We start from the raw sequence: 17,534 nt of genomic DNA, 5'->3' as shown, positions 1-17,534 counted from the left end.
TGATTGAGGCGGGGTGGAAAGCAAATATCTTGCATTTATTTACGCCAAAACTCTAGGAAGCTTCACGCTTCTACTTTTAGGGGTTTTTTTTGGAGCTCCAGCTGCTTTTGCCACAGCTTCCCCCTTTGTCGGACTCAAAGCCTGGCAAGCACAGTTTGCCCCAGGGCTTTGCCAATCAGCCCCCTGCTCTCAGACAAGCGTGGGGAATAAAGGCACAGCAGGCAGGGAGCCGGGGCGAGCTGTGAGGCTAACTTCATGTTCACAAATGTTATTAAGATGATGAATTAAATATGAATTTTGTTTCAGGTGTAACTTCAAACTCTCCAAGAGACTTGATGTGCTTGTGTTGCATAACTGCTTGGCATGTTCCTTAACATGATAGCTTGAATACTTTTGACATCATCCTCAGTATAAAAAGGGATCAAGTATTTACACAACTCAAAAAGTCAAAGCATTGAGCCCCCTCTCTCCTTTTTTGGTTGTAGGGGCACTTTCTGCAGGTGCAGTGTTGTCCCTGAGCTTGTTAGCTTCAGCTAATTAATCTTTCGTGTCCACGTAGCACTTTTTGACAGCAGGCAGGAGATGGCTGCAATGCGGTCAGTTCTTTTATTATTGTTGACCACCTTGAGTTCAAAACATAAAAAGGCAAAAAAAAATCAAAACGGGAAAAAAAAAAAAACAAACCAAACCAAATGGATAGGAAGCTATGTGTTTCTCACCTTCTGCGCATGTCAGCTGCGAACATAGCATGGGGCTGTGTTTTGTGGCTTCAGCCCTGGGCAGGGAAACGTGAGCACTGGAGGCTCCTCGGCACTGCTGCTGGACACAAAAAGTGGTTCCCTCACCCCCCGCCAGCTACCAGCTTCAGCTGCAAAACACAAGTGGGGTTTTTACGTTGCAGGATAGCAGAAGCTGGGAGCCTCTGGTTCCCACTGCAGGATGACAGCCAGGGCCTGGCAAAGATGCTATTATCAGCACGGGCCCCAAAAAACAACAGGGGTTCTGGTGGGCTGGCAGGATTGCTGAGCAGGGGCAGGCGAGACCTGGCTTTCCTCTGCATCCTTGTGCAATTTCAATTTGCCCCATTTGGCATTATTTTGCATGTTGTTCCCGCCCTGTTCCAAAACCTCGGGTTTTTGGTCAACCAGCAAAACCTTAGCTTGAATTTCACTCGACAGCTGTCATCCCCTTGCACCTGCCATTTCAGAAAGCAGGGATTACTCCCCTGTTTCAACTCCCTGGCCAAACGAAGCCAGATCGTTTGGCTCCTTCCTCGGGAAGCTGGAATGACGCAGGAATGGTGCCGACTGCAGGGACAGCAGAGGAGTACCCAGCCAAAGGGACCATCCCAAAATATCCACAACCGCACATGGACAAACTAAACTTCCCCAAAACCTTGGGAAAGGGCACTCTTTGGAGACACTGACACCAAAAGGCTGTGAAACACGACATTCCTGTGAAATAAATAACAACTGAGCCAGGGGTTCTTCAGAAAGTTTTATTAGTCTTAACATTAAAAAAGAACAGTAACAAAACAACTTGTGGATATTGACTCACTAACTCCCCACCAGTCTCCTATTTTATTACCATGAAAATTGGATTTCCTCTTCCATGCTACCAAAATAAAACAAAGCAAAGAACCCCAAATCCTAAGTTCTCTTGAAAAGTATTGAAAGGCCAACAAGGAGTTAAAAAATATTGACCAAAACCACCCCAGGCCTCACAAATCCATTGTTCAGGCAGAAACTGGCTGGATCTCTGAGTTCAGTTCTCTTTACCTTCTGCGTTTCCCCGTTTAGGCTGAAAGCAGAGGGAAATTGAGAAGACCGCTCAGTGCTGCGTCCCGCAGCTGGCTGCCACCCGGACCTGCTGCTGTCCTACCCTAGAAAGGTTTCTCACACCGTTTCTGCTCTCCAGTGCCAGGGCTTATCTGCCACCACCTGACGCGGCATCTGCGCTGGTGGCCTCACCTCCAGCTGCTGCGCAGCGGCTTGGCGTACACCGGCTCCGCAAGGTGGTGAAGCAGCAGAAGGAACAGGCACCCGAGGAAGACCAGGGCCATCACAGCCAGGAGGATGAGGCGGCTGATGAAGAAGGCGTCCACGATCTGCGGGGAGCGGAAAAGCCACACGTTATGGTCCTGGTCCACCTGTGGGCCCGCGCAGTGGCCTGGGAAAAGAGGTTTGCAGCAGAAGGCCAGCAACCCAGCCCCACACGGGGCTCTCCTTCTGAAAACGGGGAGGAAAAAAAGAGGTTAAGAAAGGAAGGTGCAAGGCAGGGTGAGACGTAACGAGAAGGCTGGTCACGACATCGGCAAACCAGCTCCTCAGGATGCCCCCGTGCTTTGCGTCGCTCCCACGGCCCCGTTTTACACGGCCTGGCCTGGAGCTGCTGCGGGAAGTCTCCTGCGAGCGACACAGTGTTTTCCTGCAGCACGTTTCACTCTTTAATTAGCCAATTAGCAGGGTTTCGGTGCAGAGAGCCCAGCTGGTATATTATCGATGGTCAGGACAGATCCCGGAGACCCCCAAAACAACTTTCCATTCTCGCCAGCCAGGCGGGCGGGCACGGCCGCGCCTTCCCTGTCCCAGCCCGTCCGTGAGCTGGTCCTGCACACGGCAGAGGGAAAACCACGAGGATTCGTGGCACGGATTTACAGATCACCGCCTAAGCCGTAATTAATCCGCATTAATAACGGAACAGAGGAAATTCTGCCTAAACTGTCACGGAACCGTGCGCGGCCCAGGCCCTCGGTCAGCAGGGCCGGAGCCTCGCAGGGGACGTGTGTCGGGCGAGGCATAACCGTGAAACTCGCCCTTTTTTCCCCAAACCAGCCTCCGCACGAGCTCTGGGCGCCTCCCACGAGAACCGGCAGCGCCCGCAGGCCCGGCGGGGACGGCTCTCCGGGGCTGCTGCTGCCGGAAACCGGCAAAAAGGGGGAAAAGGGGCGAAAAGGGAGGGGAGAAGACGGGGGAAAGGGGGAAAAAGGGGGGGGAAAGGGGGAAAAAGGCGGGGGAAAGGGGGGCGAGGAGCGGCCGCCGGGCTCCGGGGCAGCGCTGGGGTGGGTCCCGCGGCCCGGCCCCGCCTCACCTCGGTGCCGGGGGGCGGCCCCGCGCCTTCCTCCTCCTCCTCCTCCTCCCGCGGGTACAGGAGCAGCGCGGCGCTGAGCAGCGCGGCGCCCAGCGGCACCGGCAGCGCGGCCAGCCTGCGGGGAGAGGCGGCGACGGGCCTCAGCGGGGGCTCCGCTGCGGGCCTCCTCCCCTCTCCCCGACTCCCCGGCTCCCTCCGCCCCTCCTCACCTGGCGGCACCGGGAGCGCGGGCGAGCGCCAAGCAGAGCAGCAGCGCCAGCGCCCAGAGCGCCGCCAGCAGCAGCGCGCCGGGCCCCGCGCCCAGCACCAGCCCCGCCATGCTGCCCCGCCGCCGCTTCTGCCTAGCAACCGCCCGCCGCTCGGCCAATCGGCACCGCCCGCCGCTCTGCCGACGCTTGCCATTGGCTGCGGGAGGGGGCGGGGCGGGGCGCGGCCGGGGTTTTCCCGCGCGGCCGGGGCCGGGCTGCAGCCGGGTGCCGGTGGCAGTGCCCCGAGGGGCCCCGGTCCCACCCGGCCTCGTTCGTGGGGCCGCTCGCTGGGCTGAGCGCAGGGCTCGGCTTTACAGCCCAAGGAGGACTCGTTGCTGCCCTGCAATGAGATTTTTTTTTCCCCCCAGCTTTTACCCGCCAGGGCTTGGCCTCACTCCCTGCTCGCGTCAGGGTTGGGCTGCCCTGAAAAACTACACAGGGAAAGGGGGAAAAGCGGTGCTGAGTGTGAATCGTGGGTTAAAAAAGACGCAGAAGTAGCAGAAATCAAGGAGTTCTGTGGGTGACACGTGATACCCGTGGTTGTTTTTGCGTGGGGATGGGTTTTGGCTTTGCATCCAAACCCTTGCACCAGGCAGGACGCACCAAGCCGAGGAAATCCTGGCGCGCCGGGCACTGCTAACGTACAGGACTGATGGATTCCCGGCCCAACATATTTCTTACCAGTGATCAAGGTAACACGAAGCATTTACTCATTAGGCTCTCCAGTGATGCAGCACTTGATGCAGTAAATAAAGAAGGTCTGCTGGAGTCAGACGAAGGATGCTTACAGTCCAGCAAAGCCTGATGGCGAGGGGAACAAAATAATTCTTCATTATTGTTGTTATTGTGTAAATAGTATATTATTGAATAATTATATAAATATAATTATTACGAATTTGGAAACAGGCAATAGTTCATTCACAGACTGGGGAAGGCGGTTTCATCACCACAGGTGGATTTTCGTGAAGGAAATGTGGGGTCGTGGCGCTTCAGCAAAGGCATGAAGCGGTCCTGTGAGCAGATGCTTGGCTGGGTCAAATGGAGCTTTGCAGAGAAATGCAATTTTCCAGCACTCAGGCTAATTAAACACCAGTCCGGGAGGATGCAGAGGTCACCTTTCTTCAGAGACTACAAGGCAGGATCAGCTGGATCAAAGCTCATTTGGAAAACACACAAAAATTATTTGCTGGGATATAGGGCAGGTTTGAATCAAGTGGGTCTCTTTTGGGGGTGATAACTGCAAATCCGTGATACTGATCGGTTGCAGAGCGAGGAGCATCCTGCTGCATCCTACATAGCACTCGGGGATGCCTGTCAAAGGTTTTTCACCCCCAAAACTTCGTCCAAGTGAGTGTGAAATGCGAAATACATGAAAACCTCTTCCTGTGTGGGCCAGTGTGGTTCTACACTGCTTTTTGCCCCAGAATATGAATTTTTTGGTGGGAATATCCCACCCCACTTTGTCCCTGGCATGATGGGGCCTCCATCTCCAGAGGAGAAAAATGCCATCATCCAACCCAAATTACCAGTACCTGGGTGAGACTTAACAGCCTGTGAAATACAAGAGGTCGGACAAGGCGATCGAATGGTTTCCTCTAGCCTCAATGCCGTGGAGCGAGCAGAGCTAAAGGAATTGATTTAAAACTCCTTGCACTGTCATAAAACTTGCAGTTTTACAGCTCCAGCCCCACAATTTGGGCTGGGTTATCAAATATTAGAGTTGCGAGAAACAAGCATTGATGCAAGTAAGAAAATATCCTGCTCCTGATTTAAAGACTGGTGAATTGCTAAATATTTTTATTAGCAGCAAATTCGCGGCTTGCTGGAACTAATTTCACGCCCCGTAGATATGGAGCTTAAGCTGGGGATGGCGTTAAATTACTCTCTGGTGAAGGCGTTTAAGCCCTTGGATGGGGATGCTGCTGGATGGGAGTGGGTGCCAGCGCCCCTTTGGGTGGCTCCGCCGGGGCTGGGGGTGGTGGCTGGGGATCACCGGTGCGACGGGGAGCACGTCAGTGCCGTGAAATGCAAAACCCCATTTGCATGAACCTGGTGGAGGCTGCCCCAAGCCAGGACGTGCCACAGAGGGAGCGGGGACTGACGCTTCAGGCCGGGAAGTTGCTTTATGTATTTTAGGAGTGAACCTGGCATGTTTAGGAGCTGATGTGTGATGCTGCAAGTGATGGCAGCCTCTGGGTCTGCAACGCCTCTGGAGGCAGAGAGGTCTTTGGTGGTGGAAGGACTGGTGGCGAGGATGCTCACCCGTAGTCCAGCTTATCGCAGTGTGAACGGGGAGTCAGACCGGTTTAGGAGATGGACAAAGGGTGTGCTGGAGGGTGTTGGTCGCAGCAGGTGCTGAGCACAACGTGGGACAGGTGCTGGGGCGGTGGGGAGGATGCGGCTGGTGGCCCCGGGGAGCCGGGAGCACCGCGGAGGCGGTGGGGATCTGGTTACGTCTATAAATACCCCGGGGCGGTGAACAAGAGCTATTTAAATCCCTGCCCCATGCTCCCCTTGCGTTTCTCCGACTTTGTGGACAACACGTCTGAACCAAGGGATGAGCTGCCCTTTTCCAAAGAGAATCACTAATGAAAGAAAGTTAAAATAATATAGGAGAGTTCATAATGGCTCCGGTGGGGATACAGCTCTCTCTCGCAGGAACCCATTTCGTATTATCTTTCTCCTGCTCATGGCGGAAATCAATTTTAATAGCAGTGACAGGAAATGAGGATGTAAGACTTCAAATAGAACAAATCCTGCAATGCTCAGAAATAATAAAATGGGATATGAAGTCACTTTTTAAATAAAAATCTGATCCCATCTAGAGAAAACGTGTCTAAAAGCCCCAAAATGTCCTGGTTTATGGGACAGAAAGTGGTTCCTGCGGTTGGGTTGCATGCGTGCCCAACCTGAACCCAGAAGGCGGATGGAGGAGGACGGGGGGTCCTGTCATCTCCCACGATGGCCTGAAAAGTCCCAGGAGGGAGGAATTTGGCCACCTTGTGCCTTTGTTGACTATTTATACTTGATTCAAACTGAACTCCGTGCAGTCAGTTGCTTTTCAAGCACGCATCCATACACAAAAGAGCTTCCTGATACTTTGTGCACTGAAGTTAAAGCAGCTGTAGGATCATTTCCCTAAAAAGCCCTGAGCAAGAAAGTTGTCCCTGGGCACACTTAGATGTCATCTCTCCCACACTGGGTGATAATTTCCCCTGAAATTAACCAAAATCTGAACTTGGACCCAGACCTCTTTCTGGCGTCCCTTTTTTTCCAGTTACACCTCAGTCAGGGCACTGTCCAAGGATGAAGGGGGGAGAAGAGAAAGCCTCAGTCAGTCAGCATTCAGACATCAACATGGGATGAGCTGCCTCGGCAGTGGCCCTGCAAACCTGGGGCTCTTCTCTGGGTGCAGAAGCAGGTGTTTTGGGGCCCTACAGTTGCCACTGATTTGTTTATTAATTGTTATTGATTTTTGTTAATTATTGTTGATTTGATTATCAGTCTCTGGTATTCTCTTTCTGTAGTGGTGTTCTTCTACTCCAGGGCTATTTTGTTTTTGGAGGTTTTCCTCCACAAGAAAAGAAGAGCTAAAATTCTAGGGAGCCTTACAAACCAGAATGAGCTTCCTCAGACGTGGCATTCCCCACAGCACTGAAGCACATCACCAGATGTTCGCGTTGCTGATTCCCACCAAGCAAAGAGCAGAAATGTGGTCCCTCCTTCCGTCCTTGCTCCCAGACCCCCTTGCCTTAGCCGGGCTGTTCCCGCGAGCATGAGACCGTGGAACCATCAACACCTGAAACTCCCCACATTTAACTTGAAGTGGCTCATCATCATTAGTTCTTTTAGTATTCCTCATAACAGCATTAATCATGGGCCACTCATTAGACTTTAATGCACCTGTAATATGTTAATCCATTCAATCGCAGTTTGGCATTAGGTGACGTCTGCTTGTTGGGGGCCATTTGCAACACCGTGCTTTCCACCTGGTTTGTCAGCCAGCGACCAGGCACTTTGGCTGTACCTTCTATCTCCCCAAATTAAATCCTGGCTTTTCACAACCCTCGGGTTCAAAGCAGTGACACGGTGCTTGGCCAGCTCGTCGCCGTGTCCCACCACGCATGGGCAACCCAAGGATGGAGGTCACCCACCTCTTGGGGACAGCAGGCATTTCTCCTCCCCTCCTACCTGCGTTTGTATTGCTGATGGATGGCAAAACAACCACCTAGAAAAAGTAAATAAATCCTTTTTGCCACACTGTGACTCCTTCCAAAAACACATACTGGCTTCCCCATGTTCTCCAAGCACATCATTTTATTTCAGCCCGGAGGTTTCGCACTTGGACCCAGAAGAAACACGTGGTGCTTTGGTTTTCTCAGATCCATCTGTGAGTCTCTGGGATAACTCCAGCAGCCAGGGTATGCAGCATTTAGGTGGTATTTAGCGTACTGTTGCGTAACCCGTGCAAAAAATTAGAAGGTGGCTCATCAAGTGGCCACTCGTTATTCCAGTGCGAAGGTGCATGGTCACAGGGGGCTGGGGGGGGCTGTAAAAAAGCAGATTCCAATCCCTGCAAACTTTTGTGGATATAATTTCAGGAGAGATCAAAAATGATACTAACCTAAGGATGTAAAGCTACTCAAAATTCAAAGTTTATAGTCCATCTGTCTCTTTGCTTCAGGGAGCCTGTATTAAATTTATTGCTAAATAAAACAAATAAGCCTAGAAAAGTCAGCACTGAAATCTGCATACTCAGATGAGAATTAACAGAAGTCTCTTGCTATGATGGCTGCTTCTCAATTTGCATCTTTAAGGAGTTGTGACCAGTGCGTCTCTCGCGCCGCACCGCATCGCTGCCCCGGTGCAGGGGGACGCGGGTGGTGGTGAGCTCCCGCCATGGACCGAACCCAGCCGAGGCGGGGAGGGACCCTGAAACACAGCCAAAAAAACCCTCAGGCTGAGCTAAAATCTGCCAGGCTGCGGCAATGCAAAGCTGGCTGTAGCGTTGCGTGGAGGGGAACCGCGGCCAGGCAGCCAGGAGACCCCAAAGGAGCAGCGAGACTTTATTACGGCTTGAAATTAAACATTAAAAAGGAGCAAGTTGGCAGTGGGGATTTTCTAATAAAAATGATCTCGCCTGCCATTTATCCAGCACTTTCATCCGGAAGGACCCCAAAGTGCTTTCCCAGCTTGACGAGACATCATTAACCCCCGGCCGGCTGGTGCAGGAGCAGGCACGGCGGCCGTTTGAAGCCATTCCTCTTCCTTGTGCCTAGGGGTTATTGATAAAGCTCTTCCTTCTATCCCCCGTGCACTTATCTATTAGTAGCTGTCAGGTCGGAGCAGCCGTATGTTCCGTTAGGAGGCTATTTAAAATGCACCGCGGCTTCTCGTGGTTTGTTTTTCTGCAGCAAACAATGCTGCTGCGTTGGTGCTGTAAATCTTTTTGGTTTACTCTCCCCATATTCCCAGGAAAATCATGTACGGAGATAAAGATAACGTAGTTAAGATGAGTGCTTATTCAGCAGGGAGCTTAAGTATCGCGAACGGAGGGAGATCAGTCTTAACAAAAATCCTCCATGAGCTGAGGTCTGAAAACAGGTGAAAGTTGGGGAATCCCTTCATTTCAACCTGGATAGCGCTGTACAAGAATCGGTTCTGTCCGTGTTCCTGGCAGCACGTTGGTTTTAAGGCTGCACCAGACAGCAATGATTTTTTTCCCCCTTTTCGTGAAACACATAACCGGAGAGAGTTTGGAGAGATGTGGGAAAGTGTGTGTGTCCTGAACGCCTGCATCTCAGAAACCCAGCACAAACCCGGGGAGCTGGGAGGCGGGCAGCACACGGGCAGGGAGCTGGGAGCAGCACCTGCTGTGCAGTGGGGGCTGCGCTTTCCGTCGGGCTCCCTTCAGAGCATCCTTTTACTTATGAATGGGTTTTTGAGCATCCTTTATCTCGCAAGCAGCTTGGCTTGCCCCTGTGCTCAGGAAGCAAGCTTGCAATTTGGGGATGCTCTCGTGTCTCCTTACCCCCCTGCCACACATTACCCGGGCTCATCATCAAAACTCGTGTTGTTTTTAACATCTATTGTTTAATAATTTACCCTGCTTTTCTCTTATATATATTTCAGAAGGTTTCAGCAGAGAGCCGTATGCATTCATTTCCCATAGCATCCTGTCACAGTTTTCTTTGAGAAATTCAACACCAGCCCTAATGTAATCTTGGAGAGAGAATTGAATTATTTATGGCGGAGTAGTCAAATGACTGAGAGTAAAATGCTATACTTGGTGTAATTTGTTTTCTCCTGAAGCCAGTTATGTAAAAATGTAAATATTACAAGTTATCTATGTCACTGCTCTTGCCAAATGTTTAATATTTTAGTAAACTTGCTCCAAGTACTCTTGCCACTTTGCAGGAGGAACTTGGTGTGCTCTTGAATAAGTGCTGATTAGTTTGCTCTAATTGCATATTTACAGCTTCAAGTGCACAAAACACAGCCTCGGTGCGGGTACATGGCACAATCTCCCCACTTAGGGTGTCAAAAGAGGGTTTAATTTCAGGGAGGTTTCCACTCCCTGGTGTGGGATGGGGATGTGGAATAAGGCATTTGATCAAGGGTTTTGTGTTTCAGGGGGTTTGGGCTCCTTTTCCAGTAGCAGCAGCATCAGCCTGTGGCGGGGAAGGTGCCTCTGGGTGTATTTGATAAAAAGCTGATGGAAATTTGGGTGGACGAGAAAAGAGCTGGGCTGAGAGCTGGCGAGATGCTGGAGCAGCAGGGAGAAGCGGGGTGGTACCCAGCTTGACATCCCAGCAGGGATGCTGCTGCATATCCCTGTTCTCACCAGGCAAATCTGTGGGTCCCACTGACAACAAGATCAGGGGTGACTTGGTACAGCAGAGAGGCGCTTTCTTAGGGAAAAAAAATTAAAAGTTTGAGCACAGGCGCCATTTAATTTACGAGCAAAAAACACGGCAGGACCCAGTGGCTGGAGGTTGAAGCTAAGCCAATTCAAATGGGAAATCAGGCGGGGTTTTTAGCAGGGATGATAATTAACCTCTGGCAAAACTCTCCGGGGAAGATGTGGCTTTTGCATTTGCAGAAGAGAAATCTAGGCCTGGCCACGTTCCTGGAGGATGCTGTAGCTCAGCAAAATAAAACCGAACTCTGCACCCCCGTGGGATGCTCGTGGTGAGTTGCTGATGGCATCAGAAGAAACGTGTCAGGAGCAGCAAATAACCCTGAAATATTGGGCAATCGTTGAAGGGGCTTAAGAGATGCTGGGGAGGAGGGGGCTCTGGAGGACCACAGGGGTGGGAGGACAGGCATGATACCGAAAATGCAGGATGGCTTTAATTGCCTTTCCTACGCATCCATTTTGTGCCTGCTTTTCATCTCCGTCTGGCAAAATAAGACACGAGCGTGGCGATCCTGCAGCCCTTCGGTACCTAACGAGTGCTTTATGTCCTCCCCTGCGCATCTATCCCGCTCAAATCAGAGTCTCCAAAGACCGAAATATTTTTCGCCTGGCCCTGAATCTGGCTGAAACAAGGGAGAACTGAAGACAGCTTTATGGCTCCTCGTCTTGGAGGCTCTCGTGGAATAGCAATGAGGGCGGGAAGAGCATCCAGCTCTGATTTACACAGCGCGCGGAGGTCTCCGTTGTATTCCGGGCCCAGAACAGCGGGAACTGGTTATAAATCATCGCCCCAGCGCTCGCACAGCCGTGCCGACGGTGAGCGGGGAGAGGGGGCTGCTCGCGGTGGAGCGCGCAGGGGTGGCATTCGTCACAGCGGCACGCGGCGATTCTGGAAGAGCTCTTGACGGCTGATGTCCCTTGGATGTCGCGCAGGGTGCGGGATGCGCAGCCGGCCCTTCGCTGACCCCTCCGCTCTGCCAGCTTTGGGTTCCCCACAGCTGGCGCCCCCAAATTGTGCCGGGCGCTCCCTGGGGGGGCTGCGGCAGGCGGTGCCTGGCTCCTGCCTCCTGCGGTCCTTCCGGGCCCCGCGGCGCCCCGGTGCCGTCTTCGGGGTAATTTGGGGCCGTTCCGGGCCATTGCAACGAGCCTAGAGCCAAACACCGGCTGTTGCTTGCTTTGGGGCAAAACCCACCGGTTTTGGTTCAGAGCTGGACATGGGGCTGCGGGGCCTCGCCTGGGGAGGCCGGGGCCAACGCACGGGCAGGGACAGAAACTCCCGTGAGGGGGGACAGCGGGGGGGGGGGGGGGTCGGGGCTGCGGGGGCGGGGCGTGACGAGGAGAGAGGGCGTGGCCCGGGAGGGGCGTGGCCTAGCGAGAGAGGGGCGGGGCTTGCCGGGGGCGTGTCGGGCGGGCGGGGCTTGGCGCGGCGGTGGGCGGGGCGCGGCGGGGCGGGGCGGCGGGGCGGGGGCGGCGCGGCGCGGCGGCGGGGCCGGGCCGGCGGCGAGCGGCGGCCGCGCTGTCAGGCCGGTGTCAGTGTGATGAAGATTGGCGGGCAGGTAGGCTGTCATTCACCGGCGGGCCGCCGCGCGGGGGCGGGCGGAGCCGAGCCGAGCGGCGCGGACAAAGCGGCCCCGGGCGCCGGGGCACGTGCGGCGGCGGCGGCGGGCATCTCCTCCGCTCCCCCCCCCCCCCCCCCCTTCTCCCTCCGGTGCGGGAAGTAACTTGCCGTTCCGCAGCGGTGCCTCGCGCCGCCCCCCCCGCCCTTAGCCCCCCCCCCCCGCCCCCGTTCCCCTCCTCCCCTCCCGGTGCACGGCTCGCAGCGGCGGTGCATGGCCGCCGTGCAACGCCGCGGAGCGCCGCGGGGGCCGCGAGCAGCGGGGGCCCCGGCACGCCTCGCACCCGGTCGCCGTCACCCCCCCCGTGCTCTCACCCCCCCCCCCCCCCCCAATCCCCGGTCGGCCGCCGCCGTGCCTCCGGGAGGCTGCGCTTCGCCCCGGCCCTTGCGATGCTCTCCAGCCCTCCGGCCGGCCGCGGTGCTCCCGGTTCCCCCGGGGGGTTGCGGTGTCCTTGGGGGGTCCGGTGTCCACCCCCCCCCCACACTCCGACGGCTGCGCTCCCCCCGGCCGGTTGCGGTGCCCGTGGGGGTCGCAGTGCCCCCCCGGCCCGTTGCAGTTCCTCCCGGGGGTTGCGATCCCCGCAGGGGGCTGCGTTCCCCCCCCCCTCCCCCCGCGCCCAGCCCGTTGCGGCCCCCCCTGCCCCCGCGGTCCGGTTGCGGTTTGAAGTTGCCCCCGCACGCAGGGCAGCCCGGCGGGGCGGCACGCACCGAAGCGGCCGGAGCCCCCTCGCCCGGAGGCACCCCCTCACCTCGGGGAGCCCCCGGGGAGCCCCCGGGGCCGGGGGGGGGCCGTGCCACCCTCCAGGGCCGAGCCCCCGCAGCATCGCGCCGCCGGCGTCAAACCCGCTTGGCGCGAGCAGACCCCACGAGCCCGCAGGCCCTGGGTTGAAGGGCAAAAGCGGCGTTTTTGCAGCTTTTCGCCTTTTCCCCCCACCCTCCCCGCACTCCCCCTGCCCCCCACGCACGCACGCTCGCATCCCCAGGAGGCCCCAGAAGTTTGGGGCACCCTCGCCAGCTCCGCTCTTTGTTCGGGCTCCGGCCACGGCCCTCCCGGCCTCCCTCCGGACCTCGCCACCGGCCTCGCGGCAAACGCCTCCCTCCCGCAAGGAGCCCTCGGCCCGGGCGGGATGTTTGCGAACCCAAGGTGGGGAGATTAGATTAGGGCTCTCGCCACCGGGGGTTATTTTTGGCCGGGATGCGGGGGCAGCTGGCTGGGAACAGCTCCTCTCCGTCTTTTTAATGGATTTCCCTCCCCGGGGAAAGCTCTCACACGACCCGATGCCAGCTTCGGCGAAACTTTCCCTGCTCTGTGTTCCTAAGCGTGCTTTCACACGTCTCGGGTCTCGTTTCTCGTCCCTTTCAAACCAAACAAAAAAACCCTGCCCGGGACCCCCCGGACACTCTGGGGCTGTTTGCGGCTCCCGGGCTCAGCCGCGGTGGTTTGGGCAAGGAGCAAAACAGCGCCCGGGGCAGGGGCGCGTTTCAGCCCTGCGGAGCAGATGGGTGAGGACATCGGGATTCCCCCTTATTTTCCTCCTCCCCCCCCCCCCCCCCCCATTTGTTTAAGTCCTCCTGCTGAGATTACTTTATTATTTAGGGGCAAAAGTTAATTGATCAAATCTAATTACGGGTGAGATTAATCCGAGAGCTGGTGCCCACAAGCATCAGCATCGGTTGCGGAAGGAGCCACTGTCGACTAGAGAGATTCTGTCCAATTTTGCACCTGAAACAGATTTCCTCCGGCTTTGCCGTACCCGGGAGCCCCCACTCCCTTTAACATCAGCCCCCACCACCACACGGGGTCTTTTGGCCGGGAGTGGGTGGGAATGCCCCAAACACTCAGGAAAACTAGGAGGAAGCTGGGAACTGTGTGCCCGAGGCCACTCGCATGTTTCCCTTGAGCTCCCTCCTTCCCTGCGCGTCTGGGGGAGCAGCACCATGGGCACGCGTCCCCTGCGTTTATGGTCACAGCAGTGCTGGGGACCGATGGCGAGTGTGGCCAGGTTGCAACTGGGAGGATGCTCAACATCCCCACTGGGCTTGCAATAAACTTTTTAGCTGCTTAAATGCAGCTCCCTACTTTTTTTTTTTTTTTTTTTTTCCCCAGGAAGGGAGATAAAGGAAAATCCCCACTTTTTTTTAAGGAAATGCAGAAAAGTCGACGTGGGTAGGACCTGCGTGCTGGGTGATGCCCATCGATGCCCACTGCTCCGCTTCACCTCAGGAAAATGCATCTATTTTAACATTACCAAGTTTGGAACCGCTAACGCTAACAGGACCTCCCGGTGTAGCTTTTTATTTTTTTTTGCCTTTCCAGGGAACTTTCTAATGGCTAAATGGTTTCTTCGGGTTGATCGACCACCAGAAAGCTGCTGCTTGCCTTCACCTCCCATTCCTGCTCCGGGAAGCCTCCAGGACGGGTCCGTAAGTCACCGAGCGATGGCTGATACTCCAGCGTAGGTGAGCAGCGGTGCGGTAGGCTGCACGCGGGGACGTATCGCAGTGTGCTGGGGTGTGCTCCCCAACTATTCTCCTCCCTGCCCTACAACACCCTGGTGGCTGCACTGGCTAAAAATAGTTTTTAAAAGACAAGATCGTCCATCTGGGTGCTGGTGGGCAGGTTGGAAGAGTTGCACAACGGCAGGCAGAAAGCCTGGGGTAAAAATAGGAGGAGCTCAAACTTGTGCTGGAAGGGGAGACACTCATTTAAAATATCAAATTTGAGTTTCTTGAGGCTGAGCATTCTTTCCCCTTTCTCCTGGCTCTGGATGAGACACATCTTCCACGAGGTCTTTCTTTTTTTTTCCCCTTGCAGAAATACCAAACATGAACAACAAAATGCATTTTCCTAAAGTTTCACAAAGTCTGGCGTGGCAAAAAGCAAAATATTGATGGGTTTTGGGGGGAGAACCAGCTTGGCATCACAGGCGTTGTCTGAATGGTGGCTGGGGACCACGCAGAGGTGAAGGCACCGCTCCCTGCAGTCCACTCGCCCTCTCTCGGTCTAATTCCTGCTCTTTCGGTGGTGGTGGGATAAGGCGCTGGATCCAGGCGTGCTGCCTGCAGAGCTGAGCGCTGGCTTGGTGTGGTATTAATGATATCTCAGCTGCGAGGGGCTTCTTCCAGACAGCCACTGCTAACTCCTGGCAGCTTAACCCAAGCAGAAACCGTGTGTGTTTTTAATGGTTTGGGGTTAAACTCTCGGGGTTGGAGTTAATTTCATGCGTGCTGTTGAGTGACTCCATTCCGGAGCAGTTTTGCAAACAGCCTTCACCGAGCCGCTGGTAGTAACGATCGCTAGGCAGACCGCGGGAAGCTTTTACGGAGAGGACTAAATACGGAGCAGTTTTACCCCTAATGAGAATTGGAATTGGAATCCTGTTAGGAACAAATGCCCGTTAATTAGAAAAAAAAAAAAAAATTCACGGCATCATCAGACCAGCCAGTGAAAAATTCCTCCTCAAAATAAGAGCACGGAGGGAAATGATTCTGGTTCTCGCGAGTGACTTGAGCAGGGATGCAGCGCTGGCCGTGGAGGTGATGCTCCAGGTGATGCGCGGCACAAAACCCCTCGGGAGAGGCAGGCGGCAGGGATCTGGGGTCGCCTCCGCGCAGCTGGAAACCTGGCGCGAGCTCGGCCAAGCAGGGATTTGCAGCTGTGTCAATAAGATGAGAATTTGGCCTTGGCTCTGCTGGGCTGATCGCGTCTTTTTTTGTGTTCCCTCTTCACCGCCTCTGCCAAGAGCGCGGCGGTGGCGGGTGAAAATAACCTCTTGTTAGTCTCGAACGTTTGCTGATAAACTTAAATTAGCATTTGTTAAATATTTGCAAGTGTAGCGAGATGGAGAGCTGTGTCTGGCATATTAGAGTGATTTTTTTTTTTTTTTTTAAAGCCAAATAGTGCCTTTTTGGTCAGCATTGCTGGAGCGTGATGCTCTTTGCAGCTAACGAGATGCAGATGCTTGCATCCAGCTCCAAGGGGCCAATGCCTGCGACCCTTCCTCGACTGTGCCTTGAGCAGAGGAGCAAAACCAGGAGCAAAAGTAGGCTGAACGGACTCAAATGTTCGCCTTGAACTGGAAATGCTTTCTCTGCCCAGCTGGAGTGTTTTTCCCCTGGTGCATCCATGCCTTTTAGCATCTCGCAGTGCAGATAGGCGGCACATAAAATCAGAGCGCAAAGGGGGTGGAAATGCAGGGGAAGGGGTGCTTTGCAGGGACACACGGCTCCCTGAAAGACAAAGCACTGCGTCCTGCCAGCACACTGCAAGCCCAATCCCACCGAGCCCCCAAAAACGGGGGAGCAGCGAGGAAATGCCCGGCCGCCCCGTCACTTGCAATGAAATACGACTTCAGCGCATTAGGAAAGTGCCACCAGTCATGTTATATGTGTAGCTTTCAACTTTAATAAGGTGTTGCAAAAACTATGAAAATAGTTATAACCAAAACCACATTTTTCGGCGAGCACCAGCTCTGTTCTCCCATTCCCCGGTCACAATGTCTGGCTTTGTACCCTCAATAAAGCTGTTAAAGCCAATTGAAAAATGGCAGCGGGGCAAGCGACGGATTTGGGGTTAATCTACACGATGTGGATATCCGAAAATCCCAGCCTTATTTCGAACCATTTTAGACGACTCATATTTTATTTCGTGTCACTGCTACGCGTTTAAAGAATGCACATCAGAAACAGGATTCGGAGCATTAAAATCGCATTGCCCCGCGTTGGGAAGCTGACCTGTAATTCCAGAAAAATAGAATGTTTCGGTGTCTGCAGGAAGCTTCTGCCGTGCGATCAGCTCTGTGTTATTCCTCATTTTTTTGGGAGGCAGGACTGGTCTTTTTAGATGCATCACTTCTAGGTTTGTTGGAAGGCGCTTTATAGCTTTATAAAGCCCTTAAAATGTTTTTTAAACACTGCTTCCAGCTTATAAGGCTAGTTTTAGAATAGCAATTACAAGCTCCCTTATCCCCAAGCAAATTCCCACTGTGATGGTGTATGTAAACCGGTTTAGACATTTTTAATGCTCGCGAGCAATAAATTTGAACGAGGAAGCAAGCACCTCAGCCCGCGCAGCTGAAAGACGTGCTGTCCTAATTTATGTGTCATATAAAACTCCGCCAAGTCGACGAGCGGTGGGGGGAGTTTATATTTTTACAGTTTGAAGCTCTTAATTTTTCCGTGCCTGTCCCACAGCGAGACTTGTTGGTGTGCTTTGTGCTTTTCTTTTTCACCCCCCCCCGCATCGTCTTCTTGCTGCCTCTTAGTGACAGTGAGCGAGGCTGTAGCATCCTGATCAGCCCCGGGTCGCTCCCAATGAACCGTCCGCCCTCGTCTTCCTCAGTGGAGCAGCCCCTGGCCTCCTCCTCCTCAGTCACCCATTTCAGACCCCCACCCCCCCCAAAAAAAAACAAAAACAAACCAGAAACTGGATCCCGAGTGCATTAATAAAACAACAAAAAATATATCTCAATCCCAAGGAGATCACGTTTGCACAAAGTGTCCGGAACAGTCCTTAATGCATTTGTGCAGAAATTGCTTTCCTTATATCTTAGTGACAGAGCCAATGTATCTAACTATGGCAATTAATTCGGCGGCATAAAAACCAAAGTGGGGCGTTTTGTCCACCGAATGTGTCCGTGCCCATGCCAAGGCCCTCCCTTTG

The 17,534-nt window shown here is 54.2% G+C and overlaps 2 protein-coding genes across 5 annotated transcripts in view; one reads left to right on the top strand and one right to left on the bottom strand.

Annotated features, from left to right (window-relative positions):
* Nucleotides 1-1,484: 1,484 nt before the first annotated feature.
* Nucleotides 1,485-3,409, bottom strand: TMEM218 (transmembrane protein 218). Its single transcript, XM_040534537.1, has 4 exons — nucleotides 3,300-3,409; nucleotides 3,091-3,205; nucleotides 1,971-2,107; nucleotides 1,485-1,882 (listed from the first exon to the last, which is right to left on the bottom strand). Exons 1-4 carry the CDS (start codon nucleotides 3,407-3,409, stop codon nucleotides 1,831-1,833), a joined length of 414 nt encoding a protein of 137 aa, XP_040390471.1. The 3' UTR covers nucleotides 1,485-1,830.
* A 7,481-nt stretch (nucleotides 3,410-10,890) lies between these two features.
* The window catches only part of PKNOX2 (PBX/knotted 1 homeobox 2), an 88,003-nt gene continuing 81,359 nt past the window's right edge, over nucleotides 10,891-17,534 (top strand). For 3 of the 4 annotated variants that reach the window (XM_040534214.1, XM_040534217.1, XM_040534215.1), the window contains exons 1-2: nucleotides 10,891-11,073; nucleotides 14,190-14,332. The gene's annotated coding sequence lies outside the window, so the exon portion shown is untranslated. Of the gene's footprint in view, nucleotides 11,074-11,723; nucleotides 11,814-14,189; nucleotides 14,333-17,534 lie in introns of those variants that run through there. The other variant, XM_040534213.1, reaches the window with a different exon arrangement.

This window comes from Cygnus olor, chromosome 22 (genome assembly GCF_009769625.2).
Source record: "Cygnus olor isolate bCygOlo1 chromosome 22, bCygOlo1.pri.v2, whole genome shotgun sequence".
Classification (NCBI taxonomy): domain Eukaryota; kingdom Metazoa; phylum Chordata; class Aves; order Anseriformes; family Anatidae; genus Cygnus; species Cygnus olor.
Note: the sequence above shows the minus strand (reverse complement) of the source record. Positions and strands in the feature narration are given on the sequence as shown.

Coding starts and splice junctions, on each gene's coding strand:
- TMEM218 (XM_040534537.1), bottom strand. CDS start 3,409: ATGGCGGGGCTGGTGCTGGGCGCGGGGCCCGGCGCGCTGCTGCTGGCG. Junction 3,206..3,299: donor CGCGCTCCCGGTGCCGCCAG/GTGAGGAGGGGC, acceptor CTCTCCCCGCAG/GCTGGCCGCGCTGCCGGTGC. Junction 2,108..3,090: donor GGCCGCCCCCCGGCACCGAG/GTGAGGCGGGGC, acceptor CGCTCCCCGCAG/ATCGTGGACGCCTTCTTCAT.